General features: G+C 33.1%; 2 protein-coding genes across 2 annotated transcripts; one reads left to right on the top strand and one right to left on the bottom strand.

The window, feature by feature from the left end:
* Positions 1-7343: 7343 nt before the first annotated feature.
* LOC108331870 (uncharacterized) lies at positions 7344-15603 on the bottom strand (the record flags this gene model as incomplete). The annotated part of the gene is made up of 8 exons (XM_052876417.1): positions 7344-7660; positions 10787-10895; positions 11082-11149; positions 14556-14604; positions 14842-14896; positions 15277-15319; positions 15422-15487; positions 15574-15603. Coding segments are annotated over 8 exons (534 nt in total), but the record flags the coding sequence as incomplete, so codon positions are not given.
* Positions 15604-19820: 4217 nt separating this feature from the next.
* LOC108331869 (chaperone protein ClpB1) lies at positions 19821-24008 on the top strand. The gene is given in 8 exon segments (XM_052876390.1): positions 19821-19968; positions 19971-20320; positions 21239-21896; positions 22206-22418; positions 22421-22913; positions 23002-23266; positions 23362-23559; positions 23648-24008. Coding segments are annotated over 8 exon segments (2484 nt in total). The 5' UTR covers positions 19821-19844; the 3' UTR covers positions 23831-24008.
* The last annotated feature ends 234 nt before the right edge of the window (positions 24009-24242 follow it).

Below are 24242 nucleotides of genomic sequence, written 5' to 3'. Positions count from 1 at the left end.
TTCACACATACATCAAAACTCAAAACGATTCAAATTCTGTTCGTTTTATTCTCTCAATTTTCACGAATCAAACCTGAGCGATAAGAAGGTACGTTGTGATAATCTTCCGTATTCTTATTCCAATAAATAAATGGCCGATTATAAGTAAATATTTATTGTTATTGTTATTAATGTTAGCATTATTTTAAATATAAAATAAATAGTATAGCATTTTTAGTTTCTATTTTAAGTAACATGGTCCATTAAGTCATTATTTTTATCTTTTAACTGCATAGAGGTTATGAAGCAGTTACTAAATTTTAAACGTAATGCCCATTTATTTTTAATGTGTGATGGCCAGACTTTATATAAGAGAATGAGTTACTTTCAGTTTTGAATACTAAGCCTGCTCCTCTATTGAGAAAACACACCATCGAGTTTGAGTGAGTTAAGGTTTAGAAAAACAAAGTTGTTTATTATAGATTGATTTATATTTTTGAAAAGGGAACCCAACAAAGATTTGGTTTAACAAGATCGACATTCTTTTTGGTTTTAAAGATCTTGTATTTTTTTATTATTTAAGAATGGTGGAAAAAAAAAGAAACTGGCCATAAGCGACACATACTTATAAAAAAAATTTATAATTTAAAAAAAACATTATTTGTGTGTAGGAAAAATAATACCTAACTTCAGCGAACAATAAAAAGAAAAAAAAAAGAATGGTGTAGAGGTGACGTACCTTTTTAGCTTTCCGTACTCTCGTATTTCTTCTTTGATGATTGTCGTTGACAGAACCCTTATTGGTGAGAACCTATTTTTCTCTATTTTTTTTATACTCTCTTTCTCTCTTTTTATTATTTCTGCATGTTTCTCCTTCTCTCTCTTTTTTCGTCCCCTTTTCATGACAGTGTGCGTCATTACTTTTATCTTTTAACTGCATAGAGGTTATGAAGCAGTTACTAAATTTTAAACGTAAAGTCCATTTATTTTGAATCTGTGATGACCAGACTTTATATAAGATATATAAGAGCATGAGTTACTTTCAGTTTTGAATACTAAGCCTACTCCTCTATTCAGAAAACACACCATCGAGTTTGGGTGAGTTAAGGTTTAGAAAAACAAAGTTGTTTGTGTTTGGATTTCAAAATCCCAATGACAGGAGGTACGCACATTATTCTTTCATATTTGGTTCCGCTGGTTTTGATTTGAATATGTTACTGTGATATGATGACATTATAACATTAGGTCAATTTTATACTCTGCTATTTTATCAATTAATTCTTAATTGTTAGTTGTTTACTGTTAATGATAATCTAATATGAATCGTCATTGTAATGGTGCAGGCAAAGTGTTGAATCCCGACGAGTTTACGAACAAGACTAATGAGGCTCTCAAGAGTGCTCACAAGACAGCGGTGAGCAATGGCCACGCGCAGTACACTCCTCTCCGACAAGGGGGAATCTTCTCTCAAGCGCCATCCAACGCGGCGGGAGAGGAATAGGCGAGCGAGGCGAAGAGAGTGTTTAGCCAAGCGCTGAAGAAGTTGCCCTTGCAATCTCATCCTTTACACGTGGTTTCGGCCAGCCCGAGCCTCTTCAAAGCCATCAGCAAAGCGTAGTCGCTCCAGAAGACGCGTCGCAACACGCACCTAGACGTCCACCAGCTCATCCTCCGTCTTCTGGAAGATTCTCAGATCTCAGACTTGCTCGGTATGGCGACACCGAAGGTGAAATCAGAAGTAAAGAAGCTTCGCGGCAAGGAAGGAAGGAAAGTGGAAAGCGCCACGGGTGACAAAACCTTTCAGGTACTAAATTTACCTTAAAGAGTTTATTGAAGAGTACTTTACCTCATCGTTATGCTGAATGTGAACGCCAAATGATAAATTCGAAAAGACAGTTTGGCCACACTGATTTTTTGTTTAATCTTTCCGATTCGATAAACGCAATTGAATTTAATTTAGTATATTTTGTACGATTTGAGTTTAACTATGATAATTCGATAATTTCACATATTAAAAGTAGTGTGAATATATATTTTTTATTCTTTGTCAAACTAACTTCTTCCTTGCAAATAATCATCGTTCCTCGCTTCATATACTAGCCATCCTTCCATTCTCTCTCACTTCACACATACATCATAACTCAAACCGATTCAAATTCTCTTCATTCATTCCTCCACTTTTATTCTCTCAATTTTCACGAATCAAAAACTGAACGAAGGTACACTGTGATAATCTTCCGTATTCTTCTTCCAATAAATAAATATTATAGCATTTTCAGTTTCTATTTTAAGGAACATAAAGTGGTCAATTAAGTCATTAATTTTATCTTTTAACTGCATAGGCGTTATGAAGCAGTTACTATATTTTAAACTTAAAGCCCATTTATTTTGAATCTGCGATGGCGAGACTTTATATAAGAGAATGAGTTACTTTCAATTTTGAATACTAAGCCTATTCCACTATTCAGAAAACACACATCGAGTTTGAGTTAGTTAAGATTTAGAAAAATAAAGTTGTTTATTATAGATTGATTTAGATTTTTGAAAAGAGAACCCAACAAAGATTTGGTTTAACAAGATTGACATTTTTTTTGGTTTTAAAGATCTCGTATTTTTTTATTATTTAAGAATGGTGAAAAAAAAAAGAAACTGGCCATAAGCGACAGATACTTATAAAAAAAAATTTATGATTTAAAAAAAACATTATTTGTGTGTAGGAAAAATAATACCTTTAGAAAAAACTTCAGCGTACAATAAAAAGAAAAAAAAAAGAAAAACTTTAGCGTACAATAAAAAGAAAAAAAAAGAATGGTGTAGAGGTGACGTACCTTTTTAGCTTTTCGTACTCTCGTATTTGTTCTTTGATGATTACCGTTGACAGAACCCTTATGCGTGAGAAACTATTTTTCTCTATATTCTCTTTCTCTCTTTTTATTATTTCTGCATGTTTCTCCTTCTCTCTTTTTTTTCGTCCCCTTTTTCATGACAGTGTGCGTCATTATTTTTATCTTTTAACAACATAGAGGTTATGAAGCAGTTCGTAAAGTCCATTTATTTTGAATCTGTGATGGCCAGACTTTATATAAGAAAATGAGTTACTTTTAGTTTTGAATACTAAGCCTACTCCTCTATTCAAAAAACACACCATCGAGTTTGGGTGAGTTATGGTTTAGAAAAACAAAGTTGTTTGTGTTTGGATTACAAAATCCCAATGACAAGAGGTACGCTCATTATTCTTTCATATTTGCTTCCGCTGTTTTTGATCTGAATATGTTACTGTGATATGATGATATTATAACATTAGGTCAATTTTATACTCTGCTATTTTATCAATTAATTCTTAAATGTTAGTTGTTTACGGTTAATGATAATCTAATATGAATCGTCGTTGTAATGGTGCAGGCGAAGTGTTGAATCCCGACGAGTTTACGGACAAGACTAATGAGGCTCGCAAGACAGCGGTGAGCAGTGGCCACGCACAGTACACTCCTCTCCATCTCGTGCACTCTCTACTCTCCGACAAGGGGAATCTTCTCTCAAGCGCTATCCAACACGGCGGGAGAGGAATCGGTGAGCGAGGCGAAGAGAGTGTTTAGCCAAGCGTTGAAGAAGTTGCCTTCGCAATCTCATCCTCCGCACGTGGTTTCGGCCAGCCCGAGCCTCTTCAAAGCCATCAGCAAAGCGCAGTCGCTCCAGAAGACGCGTCGCAACACGCACCTGGACGTCCACCGGCTCATCCTCGACCTTCTGAAAGATTCTCAGACTTGCTCGGTGTGGCGACACCGAAGGTGAAATCAGAAGTCAAGAAGCTTCGCGGCAAGGAAGGAAGGAAAGTAGAAAGCGCCACGGGTTACAAAACCTTTCAGGTACTAAATTTAGCTTAAAGAGTTTATTGAAGAGTACTTTACCTCATCGTTATGCTGAATATGAACGCCAAATGATAAATTCGAAAAGACATTTTGGCCAGACTGATTTTTGGTTTAATTTTTCCGATTCGATAAACGCAATTGAATTTAATTTAGTATATTTTGTACGATTTGAGGTTAACTATGATAATTCGATAATTTCACATATATTATTATATTATTAAAAGTAGTGTGAATATATTTTTTTTATACTGTCTCAAACTAACTTCTTCCTTGTAAATAATCATAGTTTCTCGCTTCATATACTAGCCATCTTTCCATTCTCTCTCACTTCACATACATCAAAACTCAAACAGATTCAAATTCTCTTTGTTCATTCCTCCACTTTTATTCTCTCAATTTTCACGAATCAAACCTGAACAATAAGAAGGTACGCTGTGATAATCTTCCGTATTCTTATTCCAATAAATAAATATTATAGCATTTTCAGTTTCTATTTTAAGGAACATAATGTTGTCCATTAAGTCATTATTTTTATCTTTTAACTGCATAGAGGTTATGAAGCAGTTACTAAATTTTAAACGTAAAGCCCATTTATTTTGAATCTCTGATGGTCAGACTTTATATAATAGAATGAGTTACTTTCAGTTTTGAATACTAAGCCTACTCCTTTGTTCAGAAAACACACCATCGAGTTTGGATGAGTTAAGGTTTAGAAAAACAAAGTTGTTTATTATAGAATGATTTAGATTTTTGAAACGAGAACCCAACAAAGATTTGGTCCAACAAAGATTTGGTTTAACAAGATTGACATTTTTTTTTTGTTTTAAAGATCTCGTATTTTTTTATTATTTAAGAATGGTGGAAAAAAAAAAGAAACTGGCCATAAGCCGACACATACTTATAAAAAAAATTTATGATTTGAAAAAAACATTATTTGTGTGTAGGAAAAATAATACCTTTAGGAAAAACTTCAGAGTACAATAAAAAGAAAAAAAGAATGGTGTAGAGGTGACATTCCTTTTTAGCTTTCCGTACTCTCGTATTTCTTCTTTGATGATTGTCGTTGACAGAACCCTTATGGGTGTGAACCTATTTTTCTCTATACTCTCTTTCTCTCTTTTTATTATTTCTGTATGTTTCTCATTCTCTTTTTTTTTCGTCCCCTTTTTCATGACAGCGTATTTATATACACACAATGTAGTGTTGACATATATTATTATATTATTAAAAGTAGTGTGAATATATTTTTTTTATTCTGTGTCAAACTAACTTCTTCCTTGCAAATAATCATAGTTTCCCGCTTCATATACTAGCCATCCTTATACTAGCCATCCTTCCATTCTCTCTCACTTCACACATACAACAAAACTCAAACCGATTCAAATTCTCTTTGTTTTATTCTCTCAATTTTCACGAATCAAACTTGCAATAAGAAGGTACGCTGTGATAATCTTCTGTATTCTTATTCCAATAAATAAATGACCGATTACAAGTAAATATTTATTGTTATTGTTATTAATGTTAGCATTATTTTAAATATAAAATAAATATTATAGCATTTTCAGTTTCTATTTTAAGAAACATAAAGTGGTCCATTAAGTCATTATTTTTATCTTTTAACTGCATAGAGGTTATGAAGGAGTTACTAAATTTCAAACGTAAATGCTATTTATTTTGAATGTGTGATGGCCAGACTTTATATAAGAGAATGAGTTACTTTCAGTTTTGAATACTAAGCCTACTCCTCTGTTCAGAAAACACACCATCGAGTTTGGATGAGTTAAGGTTTAGAAAAACAAAGTTGTTTATTATAGATTGATTTAGATTTTTGAAAAGAGAACCCAACAAAGATAGATTTGGTTTAACAATTGACATTTTTTTTGTTTTAAAGATCTCGTATTTTTTTATTATTTAAGAATTGTGAAAAAAATAGAAACTGGCCACGTACTTATAAAAAAAAATTTATGATTTAAAAAAAACATTATTTGTGTGTAGGAAAAAAGATTAATTGTGTAAAAAAAATTTATGATTTAAAAAAGAAAAGCAAATAATTTTGGGTCTTTAAATATTTTCCTTTCAATATATTTTTTAATTCCATGGTTTTATTAAAATGGGTAATTGATTGCTGAATACATGGGTTCAAATTTAATCAGGATTAACCTGGTTTTAATAAAATATTTTTCACTTTATCTTTCATACTATGTAATATAGTATATTGATCGATATTAATAGAAAAATAAAATTATAAACATAAATTTATAAAGTTTGAATTTTATTTGAAACCTCTTAAAAACCATAACATATATCAAAAGTAAGTAGTTATAAAAGTAAATAAATATAATATATCGTATTTAAATTCACAACAACAAATTAAATTCCTTAATAATAAAGATCTCTTAAAATAATCAACCATAATAGGAAAATATATAAGGCTATATATGTGTCGAGTAACTAGTATCTTATATTTAAATACTTTCGTTTTGCATGTATTAATTTTAAGATACTTGTTATAGAACCCAAATCCTTCTTAGTTAAGGTTTTTTGACTTAATGTGACAATCATCCTTTGATTATTTTATGCAATTGTTCATTGTTTGTCAACTCTTTTTTTTCACTTCGTACAAACGTGAAGTAAAAGAAAGTATGATACAAATCACAACTAGTTTTCAACGGAAATTTGTCCCAAGTCAGATAATTAACACAATCCAACCAATATACAATATATGAGTTAATCGTATGCAAGAACAACATAATGACGTGCAACTCCTAATAGTTGAAAAAAAATACTTGGATCCCACTAACATAGATGATGATCATAATTGAGCCTCTAGATAACAATACGTTGACCACAAAATATCTATAGTCAGTATGGGACAACCAACTTACAGTTTTATCTACACAAGTTCATAAATATACATTTAGACTTTTGAAAGGTATTACAAATTGTACATTCCAGAAGTTAAAATTCTTCTGTATATAGTGTTTCAGTTGCACAATCTCGAAGCCAAGTTCAAAATTGTAAACTAGAGAAAAACTTCAAAACAAAAAAAAATGAGAAACTTATCTATCCAAACTTCCCTTCCTTCACAATTCTCACTTCACCACACAATCTTGTGACAATATTCACTCTACGCTTCAAGCATCATCACCACAAACATGAAGTGTGTAAAAACACTTAACAAACAACAACACACCATCAAAACTACAATCCCCATCTGCTGTCAAATTTAATACCACAAGGGCAGACTTGGAGAATTTATGGTGGTGCACACGGTGATTATGTGGGTGCAAAAAGAAAGGCACATGGAGGAATAGTATGTATCTCATTTCGTCCTAAAGATGTCAATTTTCGAGGTCTAGGTCATCAATAGATTATGCTTTTTACATCTCCATCACTATTAGCAAAATACAAACAAAGAATATTAAGATTTGACGTAATACGTTATGCATAACGTATTGGATATTCCTTTATGTGTAGATGAAATATACATGAGTATAAACACAAGATACTCATCGCATGTTAATTCACGAATATCAATGTTCAACATGACATCAATCACATTATCAATATATTATTAACAGTCTTACTTTTTCTTTCCTTCTTTTCTACCTTGTGCCTATTATTTCAACAAAGTAAAACAAATGAAATAGATGTTAGTAAAGTTGCTTACCAATTACAATAACCAGAAACTTTGCATTTTATTCACTTTTGATATGTAGTGACCTAAAACACGAAAGAACGAACCCCAACGACGCAACCAATGCCACCAGGTACCCAGCTATGGTTCCGTAGCTAACAGAAATTGGCCATTCCTACAAATTAAGATGAAATATAACTTAATGCTATGAAACAACAAATTAAATTAACTATTTCATTTGTGTTAAAATAAAAGAAAGAGGCATGGGTTGAATCCCTAACGTGTGTAAAGTACATAGGATAATGTATTTATGAATAAGAAAATAAAAAGAAACGGGTTTAAGCCTGTTACATCTAACAATATGAAAATTATTAAAACTGGAATTTAATCAATTTATACAAATATAACAATCTTATAGGTTTTGGTTTGGTTAATAATCATGGTATCTTGAAAAAGATAGATGATAAGAACTTAAGAACTCAAAGAACTCACCTTGAAAAGCTAACTATTATAGGAATAAACCAAAAACTCAAATACTTTGCCAATCATATCATATTACTTGCATGGGACATAGACATTCCATAATACCCAAATTCATATTGTAGCATGGTTCACAAGAGTTAGCATCTGAATGACTTTCACTCTACAACATTGGTAGAATAGTTCATCTTAGATAGACTTTATTGAAAACCTACAATCTGCTTTGTGTTATACCTAGTTTCTAGATATGACCTTTCTTTTTCTTTTCTCTTTCCTCTCATCCATTGTATTTAAACCACCAATGTCATTATATATATGAAAACATAAGCGAGGGGAATCAAACTCCCCATTCATCTCTATTATTTTGTATTCATCTCAAGTTGGTATCAGTATAGATTGATCCCAGTGTACTTGTTTTGAGGCTGTCCATCCTTATCCTTCATTGTTGTTGTACGATGAACACCTAGTTTGCTTCATCTCATTGACATAACACATTTCCATTGTGTTTTATTGTCATTTGTTGTCTACCGTTGTTGACCCCCGTTTTTTCTTTGATGACCTTCAGATTTGGTGTCTCGTCATGCGACGTCCAACCATCTTGGCCACATCCTCTGACTATTTTCCACATGCAACTTCTTTGTTTGTTGTAGCTTGGCATATCAAAGCCACACACCGCCTTCCCCTCACTGCAGCATCTTCACGTCTCTCTTAATAAGGTTTTCCAAATTCCATGCCCATGTTTCGACCCCTATTTATGTTGTCTCTCAACCTTGGTTGAGATGCTTATCTCTCCTTTGTCTCTCGAGCTTCATCCTCACTCATATTCCTACTCCACCTTTGTTTGTTGTCTTTTGCAATTGGCATTGGTTGTGATATGCATGGTTATCGAATTGAGATTCGAATCGTGAATCATTTTTCAAATTTTTTAATCGTGAAGCGAATCTGTTATGAATAGTAAGATACATGATAAAAAAATGATATTTTTAAGTAAAAATAAGTGATATAAAAAATATTAAAAATTTCATATATTAGAATGAAGTCAAAATATTCAATTCATAAAACCAAAACATAATAACAATAATAAGATCCTATTTCCTGTATTTAAATCTTACATCTTAATCTTACACTTTCATTCATCATCTTCAAGAAAAATGTCACTTAAGTCATCTTATCCTCTAATATAAGATTCTCTTGCAGCTCATATTCATCTTCATCCTCTTCCTCAACTTCTCAACCACCTTTTCAATTTCATTATCATTTGCTCTTATAGTAAACTTTCCCTTATATAAAAAAATAATAATAATAATAATGCAGTGCAGTAAACAATACTTATTTTAAAATATTCATTGAAGTATTTGCAAAAGAATATTTTGCATATAAGAAAAAATATAAGATAACAAATAAAAGGATATAAAGTTAAAATAAAAGATCATGTGATCTAAATTCTAGATGTTTCAGAAAAAGTGGTATTAGAATTAATGTGGATTAAAGTTGATGTGAATGTGCTGCTGTTCCAGAATCAGTTAAATATTATTAAAATCATAATATAGAAACTTTCACAAAAGTGAGATTAAAAATACTGTGTAAGTGTGCTGTTGAGGTAGATTTAGAATATGTCTCAGTTTGAATTTGTTAGTATTCGTTTGAAATAGTGAGGGGTACATGCAAACATGTTCTCTTCTCCAACTTGTTTTCTTCTCCACTGCTGCCATCTCAGAATATTTTCATCTCTCGTATAACATTCTTTTTTTCTCTTCTTTACACTTCATTTCCCGTGTCATGAAGCATATGCAGTGTGTGTCACTTCGTGAAGTGTATGCATAGCTGAATCGGGTGTAACAAAATTGAATCGTGAATCATACAATTCCAATCCGATTCATGTCACAATTCAAGGCATAAAACGAGTCACATTCCGATATTTATCATGGTAGAAGAATTTTGAACCGAATCGCGATACGTATTACAGAGAAATATGTACTAGTCAGTCAAATCCAATAATCAACTCGTAGATGTGTTAACAAAATCCTCGAAAGGACCTAGGATTGAATTTATTTGTTCGAAGCTTGGGACATACAATTTCTATGCTCTTGCTTAAGGAGAGAGTGTTAGAAAAGGTCATCTTAAATAGAGTTTATTGAAAAGTTGATATGTGCTTTATCCTATGCCTAGGTTCTAGATATGACCTTTTTTATTCTTACAATTTTCCTCTCATCCATTGTATCTAAACTATCAATATCAATACAAATGTGAGAACCTAAGAAAGGGGAATCAAGCTCTCTAATTCATTTTCTGTTCTTCAAATTCCTATCATAGCATCGTTCGACAGAGTCAGCTTCTCAATGACTTTTACACTAACACTTTACTCAATGACACTTTCACTTGTTAGAACCCTATGTGGGTATCTCTTTCCAAGAAACTAACAACTAGATTTGGCACCACCAATTAATTCACACCCAAGCACATTGGGTCTATCTTCAAAAGCTAACTACTAAGGGAAAACCAAACAATCAAATACTGCACTGAGTATTTTATAGTATTTATTGGACTGGCATTCCATGATACCCAAATCCCTATAAATAAACAAAACCAAACAGAAAAACAAATGAATTTGACTCAATATCTTAAATTATAATATTTCCACATTAAAGTACAAACTGGATAAAATGTTAATACTTATAGTAAAAACAAGTGAAGAGGTGAAGAGTTTGTGCATAGAGGCTTTTGAAATAACATGAATTTGGTAAGAATTGGTCTTCCTATTTGCTTAACAAAATGGTCAATGAATTTAAAGACAAAGCACTATAACAAAGAAATCAATTACCTGCCATGGCCTCTCCCAGTCAAGTGGCATTGGCCAAGCCCCAAACCAAGCCCCAATAACTGCTCCATGAGCTGGTAAACAAATCAAGTACTCTATGGATCCATTTGGCCTAAAAATATCATAAGAATAACAACAATGTAACTAAAAGTAAATAATTGAAGGACCAAATAAACCCAACACTATAAAAAAAGTATTCAACATACAACATTAAATATATTCATCAAAATCCCAATAAAGAAACTTCATACGAACAAACATGTTATGAATAAGAAATTATTAGCCAAAAGAAACCTACTTTGTTTGAGCAAATATACGTCTCCAATCAGCCCATGATGAACCAAGAACACATGATGCTGGAACTGTCTGAAATAACATCAAATGTGAATTTATAAAGTACACATAAACATGGGACCACAATTTAAAAAATGTTCATCCCAACAAAAGTTGTAAATTTGCAATTCATTCACGGAAAAGGAAGAGGACTAAATAAGTAACCTTTGAAAACTAATTTCAAAACTTGAAAATATAAATTTAGTGGGTCATAATAATTGAAATGGTGTTTGTGTTAAGAATGGTGACAAGACCAAAATGAAGTGGAAATGACCTTACAGGTCTATTATAGGAGGAACATAGAGGTTAAAATGTAGTTAGTTGTAACTGCCAAGAAAAAATACAAGTCAGGCCATTACAAGATGCAGTGTAATCAAATTTCGGCCATGGCGGAAACTGGTGACGGCTTCCCAACAAGGTGGTGGCGAAGCTGGTTTTACATGACGACTTTTTGCATGGCTGCTGGCGGTGGTGGAATGGTGATGGCAAAAAAGTGAAGTGGATAAAGAGATAAGCAGCAGCAAGTGGAAGAGAAAATGCAGCAGCAGCTGGGAGAAGAGGCTAGGAGAAGACTGATAACAGATTTTTGGGTCGCCGATATTTTTTGATATCTGATATTGATAACATTGATAAGACGCAAATCTTATTCTCATAATTTGGCCATTTGCACCCAAGTTTGATCATGCCAAACAAGAAACTTTTGGTTTGTCTAATATAAGCTAAATAGTGAAAACAAGTATTAGACAAAAACAAAAGACAGTATTAGATCATGAACAAAGAACAAGTTGTTGACAAGATGCAAGTCAACCTTAAAGTAAAAACCACAAGATCAGACTGCACAATAGACACATGTTAAACAAGGACAAGGGAGTGACACTAATGCATCAAACGTAAGAAGTGCTAATTGCCTATGTTTAAACTAGACGTCCATGCCATCAAAAGACATATTGCTCTACTAGAAGATCAAATCAGCAGAAGCAACTCTTACAAGACAAATATACAAAAGACATGAAATGTCTCGTCCAAACACCATACAAGTTCAAAATAGACATAGCAAGCAAAATTACATGCATGCTATGCTAGGTGTTAAAGTAAAAAATAGATTATTAAAAGCACAAAGCAAAAATTGATCTTTCACAAGTCAAGAAGAATAGACACACATCTCAAGTATCTTGTACTAGACCCATCTTTATGATGTCACACCGCCTAATCTCTATGAGTTGATGAGTTGATTATGAATGCCTTCCAAGGAAAATTCTAACAAAAAGTACCATTCATCAATATGCATAAAATTACCTCCTTTTGAGGATCAAGATCCTTTACAATGGCTGGCAAAAGTAGAATTTTTTATTCTCAAAATGCAATAAATCAAACTTACAGAATGCTTAAAGTTGGCCTTGATCAACATGGAAGGCGATGTTGTACATTGGTTTCAGTATTGGCAACGAAAAACCAAGAATCTTTTTCGGAAGGGTCTTTCAGAGGCTTTGACGAGGAGATCTAGAAACAGTGGTAGAGGCAAAAGTGATCATATTAATTGATAGTGGAGCCAACTATAATTTCGTGTTCACTAAATTGGTAAAATAGCTAGGTCTCTAAATTGAACAATACACAACCTTACTATGTTAGATTTGGGGATGGCAATAAAAAATCTACTCAAGTTACAAAAATTTGGAGCTCTATTCTTATGAGATGAAAGATATGTTTTTTCCTAGTTCAAATTAGGAGAAGTGGATGTGATTATTGGAGTAGCAAGGTTAGTGACTAAGGGGAGGAAAAGGTAAATTGGAAGGAGTTACAAGTGTCTTTTATGCATCAGTGTCAAAACATTATTATTTGAGATCCCAGTCTATCCAAAACTCTTATTTCTTCCAAATCTCTAAGGACTATGGATAGAGATAAAGTGACGTTAGTTCTATAGGAATGGAAAAATACATATCATATAGCAAGAGTTGTCTAGAGAAAGCAACTATAGGAATTGTTGCTTGAGTTTTCTGAGGTTTTTTTAGAACTAAAAGACATTCCACCCTACTAGAGATATTGATCATTAGATTCCCATTAAAGTTGGAGTAGACCCTCTGAGTGTGAGATCATATAGATATCATCATTTGCAGAAGAATGAAACGAAGTCATAGGTCACAAATATGCAAGTCTCAGAGAGTTATAGGCTACAATCTGGAAACTTCTACAATTGCATTAAATGTATGTTGTACATGATCAAGAATAACAAGTAGCACCTGACAAATGGATGGGGTTTTCTTTACCTTGTAAAAGACTAAGCTGACGCCTAATGAGCAAACAAGTTCTCAAACAGATACGAAGTGGAAACCATCCAATTTTAATTATCGTATAGTAGAAATAACTAATAAGTTGAAGATTTCACAAATGGTGGCTTTTTTTTTTCTGTTGAAGTATAATGTCTTTACTTTATTATTAATATTTATGTTAGGGTTTTGTTAGGGGCTTTCCGCCCTTTTATCTTTCAGAACTACTGTCTTCTATAAATACAGTAGTAAGTTGTATCAGACTTGCTTAATCAAAATATAAGACTTTTCATTTTCTCTCAACCAAGTTGGTATCAAGAGTCAGACCCTTGTGTCTTCTTCGTCTATCGTCGACGGCATCGTCTCTCTGTCATTTCCACTGTTCGCTCCGCTGTTGCCGCCCAACGCTGCTTTCTCCGGCGAAGTCAAGGGTTAGGTGCGCCTTGAGAAGCGCAAGCAAACCCTGGTGGTCTCGTCCTCCGAAGCCTCCGCACCAGACGCGACGCGTCACTTCTTTCCGACCCATCCGCCATCGCTGCCGTTTAAACAGCAAAAATGATAGGTGTCTGATTAAGAAACCTAATCAAGAACCCTCTAGTTCACATCTCAGAATAGAAAGATAACAAGAATGGAAACAATTTTGTGTATTATTCACAAAAGAATTCTTTGTACACTTACAGAAACAACGGCTTCACCCCTTTCACAGGACAAAGCCTCTTAATCAATCAACTACCAAAAGTCCTTCTCTTCCTAAACACCCAACTATTTATACAACCGTTATTCCCGCCCTTCCTAACTGTAATAAGCAGTTAGGTTATTTAACTAAGTAATTCTCTTCCTTCTCTCATAAACTCTCCATCTCTTCTCATTCCTATCAAAAAAAGAAAAGAATATCCAGACAAAATGCAAAGTATCACGAAGAAAAAAAGGGCAGAATAATATATGAGACAAATTGATAGGAACTTTGATACTATTGAGTGTCTAAGTCCTATATCGAGTAGTATGATATGTTTGGTGGAGTATTTAAGTGTTTGGTTCTTCCTTCCTTAATGGCTAGTTTTAAAGACTGGCTCCCCCAAAATTTTTGGGTGCTTATCACAAGTCCAATCAAAAACATCAAAACAATCTCCCAGAAGCTGTAATTGCTACAGAACAGAAATGAAATAGTCACTTACCGTGAATACCGACATCATGAGAGCCCAATTTATAGTCTTAGGAAGATACCTGTCTCAAGTAAAATTGCAAAGTCAAAACATGCTCCGGTTATTTGTGGTGATCTTCAAAATAAAAAATGAAAAGCTATTTTTAATTACATAATAGAAGAGACAACAAATTAAAGATAACACAACTTGTCTCGCTTTAAAGGAACAATAGTAATTACAACTAATCCTTTTTCTCATCAACAACGACCTTACGTTAAAAAAAAAAAGACTGTACTGTGATGTAACTACTTTAACATACTGAAATTTAACAGGCGCCCCCAAAGCGATAGCTCCTAAAAAATTCAACAATGCCCCTGCAGAATAAAAAAAAATATTAGAATGAATAAAAACAAATTTTCATGAAGAAGATTTATTAGTAAAATTAACTTAGGCTAAAACGCCATTTGAGTCCCTGAAAGTGTAATCTGCAAATCACTTTAGTCCATTATTAAAAAAGTTGTGACTCGTAAGAAATATTACCTTATATGTGTAAGAATTAGAGATTTATTTAATATTTTCAAGTCTCATTTGAGTGTGCTTAATTTGAGAGACTGTGGTATAGAATTTCAATTTCAAGGACCAAAACAGTGTTTTACCCAGACAAACTTTCATCCTCGTCTTTAACAACTTACTATACTAAGCCTGAAGTTGAAAAATGCATCATCAAAAAGGGAAAAAAGAAGTTTAGACTCACCTACAGGCACCCCAAGAACACCTCTTCCAACAGCTCTTAGGTACTGCAAAGAATAGAAATCGCAAGAAAACAACATAAAAACTTAGAATATCCCCAGAAATCGGAGAATTACTCGGTTTCTGAGAAATTAAGGAGCACGAATTACCGAGCATTGTTGGGGATTTTGTCGATATCGACTGCATAGAAGGATCACGATCGGGAGCTCTACAATCTAAACGAAGCCATGGAATGAGAAAATGTGAAAGAAACAAAGAAAAAGTGAACGAAAATTTTACAGAAAAAACGAATTGAAAGTACCGAGATGAGGAAGAGTGTGAGAGAAGAGTGTGAAAGAAATCAAATAATATTCAAATCATTATAATTATTGTCGAAAAAATTTGTCCATTTTTAAAATCATATTTTCCTCTTATATATTATTTTAATTATTCTTTATAATTATTAACATAATATTGATTAAAATTATTATCATATTAAACTAACATTTCAAAAATATTGTGTTTTATATGGTTATTATTTTATCTTTTTTACCAACCATTAATTATTATTCTCTTATTTTTTTATTTTTATTTATTTATTTATCTGGACGAAATTGGGTGTTGACATATATTATTATATTATTAAAAGTAGTGCCAATATATATTTTTTATTCTGTGTCAAAATAACTTCTTCCTTGTAAATAATCATCGTTTCCCGCTTCATATACTAGTCATGCTTCCATTCTCTCTCACTTCACACATACATCAAAACTCAAACCAATTCAAATTTTCTTCGTCCATTTCTCCACTTTTATTCTCTCAATTTTCACGAATCAACCCTGAGCGATAAGAAGGTACGCTGTGATAATCTTCCGTATTCTTATTCTAATAAATAAATGACCGATTATAAGTAAATATTTATTGTTATTGTTATTAATGTTAGCATTATTTAAATATAAAATAAATATTATAGCATTTTCAGTTTCTATTTTAAGGAACATAAAGTGGTGGTCTATTAAGTCATTATTTTTATTTTTAACTGTATAGAGGTTATGAAGCAGCCCATTTATTTTGAATATGTGATGGCCAAACTTTATATAAGAAAATGAGTTACTTTCAGTTTTGAATACTAAGCCTACTCCTCTATTAAGAAAACACACCATCGAGTTTGAGTGAATTAAGGTTTAGAAAAACAAAATTGTTTATTATACATTGATTTAGATTTTTGAAAAGAGAACCCAACAAAAATTTGGTTTAACAAGATTGACATTTTTTATTTGGTTTAACAAGATTGACATTTTTTTTTTAAAGATCTCGTATTTTTTTATTATTTAAGAATGGTGGGAAAAACAAAGAAACTGGCCATAAGCCGACACATACTTATAAAAAAAATTCCTGATTTAAAAAAAACATTATTTGTGTGTAGGAAAAATAATACCTTTAAGAGAAAAACTTCAGAGTACAATACAAAAAAAGAATGATGTAGAGGTGACATACCTTTTTCGCTTTCAGTACTCTCGTATTTCTTCTTTGATGATTGTCGTTGACAAAACCCTTATAAGTGAGAACCTATTTTTATCTGTACTCTCTTTCTCTCTTTTTATAATTTCTGCATGATTCTCCTTCTCTTTTTTTTTTCGTCCCCTTTTTCATGACAGTGTGCGTATTTATATACGTACAATGTAATATTATAGTAATCTTGCCCTTAATTGTGAATTAATTGAGAAGGAACAAAATAGAGAAAGAAAATGTCTTAGGTTCCAAGAAAAAAAAATCAAATAATATTCAAAACATTGATTATAATTATTGCCAGAAAATTTGTCCATTTTTAAAATCATATTTTCCTCTTATATACTATTTTAATTATTATTTATAATTCTTAGCATAATATTGATTCAAATTATTACCATATTAAACTAACATTTCAAAAATATTTTGTCTCATTATTTTATTCTTTTTACCCACCATTAATTATTATTTTTTTATTTTTTTATTTTTATTTATTTACTTACCCGGACGAAATTGGGTGTTGACATATATTATTATATTATTAAAAGTAGTGTCAATATATTTTTTTTATTTTGTGTCAAACTAACTTCTTCCTTGCAAATAAGGATCGTTTCCCGCTTCATATACTAGCCATGCTTCCATTCTCTCTCACTTCACACATACATCAAAACTCAAACCGATTCAAATTCTCTTCGTTCATTCCTCCACTTTTATTCTCTCAATTTTCACGAATCAAACCTGAGCGATAAGAAAGTACGCTATGATACTCTTCAGTATTCTTATTCCAATAAATAAATGACCGATTATAAGTAAATATTTATTGTTATTGTTATTAATGTTAGCATTATTTAAAATATAAAAAAATATTATAGTTCAGTTTCTATTTTAAGGAACATAAAGTGGTGGTCCATTAAGTCATTATTTTTATCTTTTAACTGTATAGAGGTTATGAAGCAGTTACTAAATTTTAAACGTAAAGCCCATTTATTTTGAATCTGTGATGACAAGACTGACTTTATATAAGATATGAGTTAATTTCAGTTTTGAATACTAAGCCTACTCCTCTATTGACAGGACACACCATCGAGTTTGAGTGAGTTAAGGTTTAGAAAAACAAAATTATTTATTATAGATTGATTTAGATTTTTTAAAAGAGAACCCAACAAAAATTTCGTTTAACAAGATTGACATTTTTTTTGGTTTTAAAGATCTCGTATTTTTTTATTATTTAAGAATGGTGGGAAAAACAAAGAAACTGGCCATAAGCCGACACATACTTATAAAAAAAATTTACGATTTAAAAAAAATATTATTTGTGTGTAGAAAAAATAATACCTTTAGGAGAAAAACTTCAAAGTACAATAAAAAAAGAATGGTATAGAAGTGACATACATTTTTAGCTTTCCGTGCTGTTTAGGAGAAAAACTTCAAAGTACAATAAAAAAAGAATGATTGCCGTTGACAGAACCCTTATGAGTGAGAACTCTGTACTCTCTTTCTCTCTTTTTATTATTTCTGCATGTTTCTCCTTCTCTTTTTTTTTTCGTCCCTTTTTTCATGACAGTGTGCGTATTTATATACACACAATGTAATATTATGGTAATCTTACCCTTAATTGTTTTAATTGTGAATTAATTGACAAGGAACAAAATAGGGAAAGAAAATATCTTGGTTCCAAGAAAAAAAAAATCAAATAATATTCAAAACATTGATTATAATTATTGTCAGAAAATTTGTCCATTTTTAAAATCATATTTTCCTCTTATATACTATTTTAATTATTCTTTATAATTATTAGCATAATATTGATTCAAATTATTACCATATTAAACTAACATTTCAAAAATATTGTGTCTCATATTATAGTTATTATTTTATCCTTTTTACCCACCATTAATTATTATTCTCTTATTTTTTTTATTTTTATTTATTTACTTACCCGCACGAAATTGGGTGTTGACATATATTGTTATATTATTTAAATTAGTGTCAATATATATTTTTTATTCTGTGTTAAACTAACTTCTTCCTTGCAAATAATCATCGTTTCCGCTTCATATACTAGCCATGCTTCCATTCTCTCTCACTTCACACATACATCAAAACTCTAACCGATTCAAATCCTCTTCGTTCATTCTTCCACTTTTATTCTCTCAATTTTCACGAATCAAACCTGAGCGATAAGAAGGTACGCTGTGATAATCTTCCATATTCTTATTCCAATAAATAAATGACCGATTATAAATAAATATTTATTGTTATAGTTATTAATGTTAGCATTATTTTAAATATAAAATAAATATTATAGCATTTTCAGTTTTTATTTTAAGAACATATGGTCTATTAAGTTATTATTTTTAGTTTTTTTTATCTTTTAACTGTATAGAGATTATGGAACAGGTATTAAATTTTAGGTTTAATTGCTTGCATTGTCCACAGTTTGGCTGCAACGTGTCAAGTTAGTCCATCTTTTTAAAAAAGTTTCAATTTCGTCCAAACTTGGTTTAAAAGTGTCAATTTTGTCCAAACGTATGTAAAATTTGCTTCAATCAAGTCCCTTTCGTTAAATCCACATAAACGGACGTTAATTTTATATTTTATATTATCATTATATTATTTTATAATGTCCAGAGGAGCAGAGAAACAGAGGAGCAGAGGAGAGAGAACTAAAGAATTAACGTTCGTTTTGGTGAATTTAACGGAAGGGATTTGATTGAAGCAAATTTTACATACGTTTGGACGTTCGTTTTGGTGAATTGAACGGAAGGGACTTGATTAAAGCAAATTTTACATACGTTTGGACGAAATTGACACTTTTAAACCAAGTTTGTACGTAATTGAAATTTTTTTGAAAAGATGGACTACTTTGACACGTTGCAGCCAAACTAGGAACAATGCAAGCAATTAAACCTAAATTTTAAAAGTAAAACTCATTAGACTTTATACGAGGGAATGAATTATTTTCAATTTTAAACACTAAGCTTGTTCCTCTATTAGAGAAAATAAGCCTATTTTATAGTTATTTTATCAATTAATTCTTAGTTGTTAACTGTTAATCGTCGTTGTAACGGTGCAGGCGAAGTGATGAATCCCGACGAGTTTACGGACAAGACTAATGAGGCTCTCAAGAGTGCTCGCAAGATAGCGATGAGCAGTGGCCACGCGCAGTACACTCCTCTCCATCTCGCGCACTCTCTACTCTCCCACAAGGGGGAATATTCTCTCAAGCGCTATCCAACGCGGCGGGAGAGGAATCGGCGAGCGAGGCGAAGAGAGTGTTTAGCCAAGCGCTGAAGAAGTTGCCCTCGCAATCTCATCCTCCGCACGTAGTTTCAGCCAGCTCGAGCCTCTTCAAAGCTATCAACAAAGCACAATCGCTCCAGAAGACGCGTCGCAACAAGCACCTGGACGTCCACCAGCTCATCCTCGACCTTCTGGAAGATTCTCATATATCATACTTGCTCGGTGTGGTGACACCGAAGGTGAAATCAGAAGTCAAGAAGCTTCGCGGCAAGGAAGGAAGGAAAGTGAAAAGCGCCACGGGTGACAAAACCTTTCCGGTACTAAATTTAGCTTAAATAGTTTATTGAAGAGTACTTTACCTCATCTTTCGTTATGCAAATTCTGTCTTGGTAGGGCATGTCTTTTTATTACTATTCAATTGAAGTAGTTAATGGTGGGGTTACCATTATCCTTTTTGTGGTAATGAATATATGTATGTTCCTAAAAAAAGCAATTTGTCCATTTTTGCGGGGTCTCGAAGGGGCATGGAAACACATAAGAACTCTTGAATTGAAATGGAAAAATAGATAGAACTCCAGTTACTTCGGAAATGGTAAGATCTTTGGCGCAAGAACGCAAGAGGAGGGGTTGATCCGTATCATCTTGACTTGGTTCTGATTTCTCTATTTTTTAAGAAAATCGAGTCCGGTTCTTCTCCTACCCGTATCGAATAGAACATGCTTAGACAAATCTTCTTCATGGAAAACCTGCTTTATTTAGATCGGGAAAATCATATGGTTTTATGAAATCATGTGCTATTTCTCGAATCCGTGGTCAATCCTATTTCCGATAGGAGCAGGTGACAATTGAATACAATTTTTCCCAGAATTTTCGTATCCGTAATAGTGTGAAAAGAAAGTCTAACTCCAAGAAGTTGTTCGTTATGCTGAATATGAACGCCAAATGATAAATTCGAAAAGACATTTTGGCCAGACTGATTTTTGGTTTAATTTTTCCGATTGAATAAACGCAGTTGAATTTAATTTAGTATATTTTGTACGATTTGAGTTTAACTATGATAATTCGATAATTTCGGTAGGATGATAATTCTTGAAAAGAAATAATGATTTCGTTAACTTTGAAATATGAGTTGTACTAGTCTGATATAAAACATTTGTTTATTAAAAGGAGTGAACATGACGATCAAGCATTTAACAAGTTCATATAACTCACATCGTATATATCTCTGTTTTCAGGCTTTGAATACCTATGGAGAAGACCTTGTGGAACAAGCAGGGATGTTCAACCCGGTTATTGGAAGGGATAAGGAAATACAAAGGGTTGTGATGATTTTATCTAGTAGAAGTACGAAAAGAAACCCGATTTTGATTGGTGAACCGGGTGTGGGAAAAACTGCTGTGGTTGAAGGGTTGGCTCAAAGGATCGTTAAAGGGAAAGTTCCTGGGAATCTTGCTGATGCTAGGCTCATTGCATTGGACATGGGTGCGTTGGTTGCGGGTACGAAGTATAGAGGGGAGTTTGAGGAGCGGTTTATGGCAGTTTTGAAGGAGGTGAAAGAGGCTGAGGAGAAAGTTATTCTGTTCATTGATGAGATTCATTTGGTTCTTGGTGCTGAGGGTTTCATGGATGCTGCTAATTTGTTTAAGCCTATGCTTGAGCGTGGTCAGTTGAGGTGCATTGGTGCCACTACGCTTGAGGAGTATAGGAAGTATTTAGAGAAGGATGCAACCTTTGAAAGAAGGTTTCAGCAGGTGTACGTGGCAGAACCAAGTGTTGTTGATACTGTAAGTATACTTCGTGGTTTGAAAGAAAGATACGAAGGTCACCATGGTGTAAGGATTCTTGATCATGCTTTTGTTGTTGCGGTTCAATTGTCTAGTCGCTACATCACTGGTATGTGCTGCTCTGTTTTAGTGTATTCTTTAATTGGCAATACAGTATATTAGTTTTGATTGAAATTGTAAGTTTTAGTCCTCTTGTCTAGTCGCTACAGCATCGGTATGTGCTGCTCTGTTTTAGTGTATTCTTTAATTGACAATGCAGTATATTAGTTTTGATTGGAATTGTAAGTTTTAGTCCTCGTGAAAAGTTTAGTTTCCACATTGTTTTGGTTCCCATTCAAAGAAAACGTTTGGCTTTATAACTGCTACAAACGTTATAGGTTTAAATAAGTTATTTAAATGAATAATTTCGGTTGTGTAGGTCGTCATCTTCCAGACAAGGCAATTGATTTAGTTGATGAGGCTTGTGCGAATTTGAGAGTCCTACTTGATAGTCAGCCGGAGGAAATTGGCAACCTTGAAAGGAAGAGAATGCAATTAGAAGTGGAACTTCATGCTCTGGAGAAAGAGAAAGACAAAGCCAGCAAAGCTCGTTTAGGAGAAGTAAGTGTTGATGATCTTACTATGCTAATTGGTTGTCATTGTAATTTGGATTATGTTTGTGTTACAACTATTGTAATTCTATTGGCGCAATTCAGGAAGTGGAATCTGCAATTCAAGAGCTTGAAGGGAACACTCAGGAAAATGTAATGTTGACAGAAACTGTTGGACCTGGACACATTGCTGAGGTTGTTAGCCGCTGGACTGGCATACCAGTGACAAGACTCGGGCAAAACGATAAAGAAAGGTTGATTGGTCTTGCTGACAGATTGCACCAGAGAGTTGTAGGGCAAGACCAAGCCGTTAATTCTGTAGCAGACGCTGTGCTGAGATCAAGACCCAGGCTTGGGAGACCTCAACAACCAATGTGCTCCTTCATGTTCTTAGGTCCAACTGGTGTTGGAAAGACCGAGCTTGCAAAGGCCCTCGCTCAGCAACTTTTTGACGATGAAAATCAGTTGGTCAGAATTGACATGTCTGAATACACGGAGCAACATTTTGTTTCAAGCTTGATTGGTGCATCACCTGGGTAAGTGGATTGACTCTTTTACCTTTTCAGCTTACTGTGATTTTTGGCTGTGAAGTACGGATGACTAACCCACATTTTAAACTTTCAGGTATGTTGGACACAAAGAAGGTGGTCAGCTAATTGAAGCAGTAAGTGTTGTACTGTTTGATGAAGTAGAAAAGGCACACATATCTGTGTTTAACACTCTTCTTCAAGTCTTGGATGATGGAAGGTTAACTGATGGCCAAGGCCGCACTGTGGACTTTACAAACACAGTCATTATCATAACCTCTAATCTTGGGGCAGAGCACCTCCTTACTGGACTTTCAGGAAAATATTCAATGCAAGCAGCTCGTGATAAAGTAATGCAGGAGGTATATTTCTTGGCACAATTTTTATTACAAATGACTGAGTTTTTTTGTGTGTTTTCTTTGTTGTGACTCGTGACTTCTGAATATGATTTCAACAGGTAAGAAAAAATTTTAGGCCAGAACTGTTGAAACGGCTTGATGAAATTGTTGTATTTGATCCTCTTTCCCAAGAGCAACTAAGGAAGGTTGCAAGGTTACACATGAAGGAGGTTGCTTCTCGTCTAGCTGAGAGGGGAATTGCAATGACAGTGACTGATGCAGTTCTTGACTATATCCTTAGTGAGAGCTGTGATCCGGTTGGTATCATTCTCATGATGATATTGTAAACATTGTTTACTGCACAACAGAGGCTGTGAGTATTTAATAAGGTTTCTTATGTTTCAGGTTTATGCTGCTAGACCAATTAGGAGGAGGCTTGAGAGAAAGGTTCTGATGGAGCTCTCTAGAATGCTTCTGAAGGAAGAAATTGTTGAGAACTCAACCGTTTACATTGATGTTGGTCCTGCGGGTAGTGAGCTAATCTACCGGGTGAAAAAGAACGGAGGGTTGGCTAATAACTCTGTATGACCAAGAGAGGTTCAAGTTGATGCTTTTGGTTTTTTTGAACAATTTCTTTTCATACTAAGTTGATGATTTTCTTCTTTTAAGCAACTTTTTTTCTGCATGGAGTTGTTGAAGGATGAATATCCCTAGTGTTGAATTTTGTTTCAGGAAATAAGCTAAATATAAACTGAATGTTATTTTCCTAATCCTGATTCTCACTCAAATCACTTTCTCAGCAAATTGCAAGTTTATACTTCATTTTCTGGTGAATATTAGTATTGGTCAGAAAATAGGTAAACAAAGAAGATTTATTAAGGAAAATATTTGTTACTTGATATTAGATTTATTAAAATTAATTTTTTTCTGAATGAACAAATTGTTTCATTATTTGTGCTTATGAATTTAAGGATGTGCTTGGAAATTCTTAAAATCAAGA

The sequence above is a fragment of the Vigna angularis genome, chromosome 4 (genome assembly GCF_016808095.1).
Source record: "Vigna angularis cultivar LongXiaoDou No.4 chromosome 4, ASM1680809v1, whole genome shotgun sequence".
Taxonomy (NCBI): Eukaryota; Viridiplantae; Streptophyta; class Magnoliopsida; order Fabales; family Fabaceae; genus Vigna; species Vigna angularis.
The sequence above is the reverse complement of the archived record's forward strand: the minus strand, read 5'-3'. Positions and strand labels throughout refer to the sequence as shown.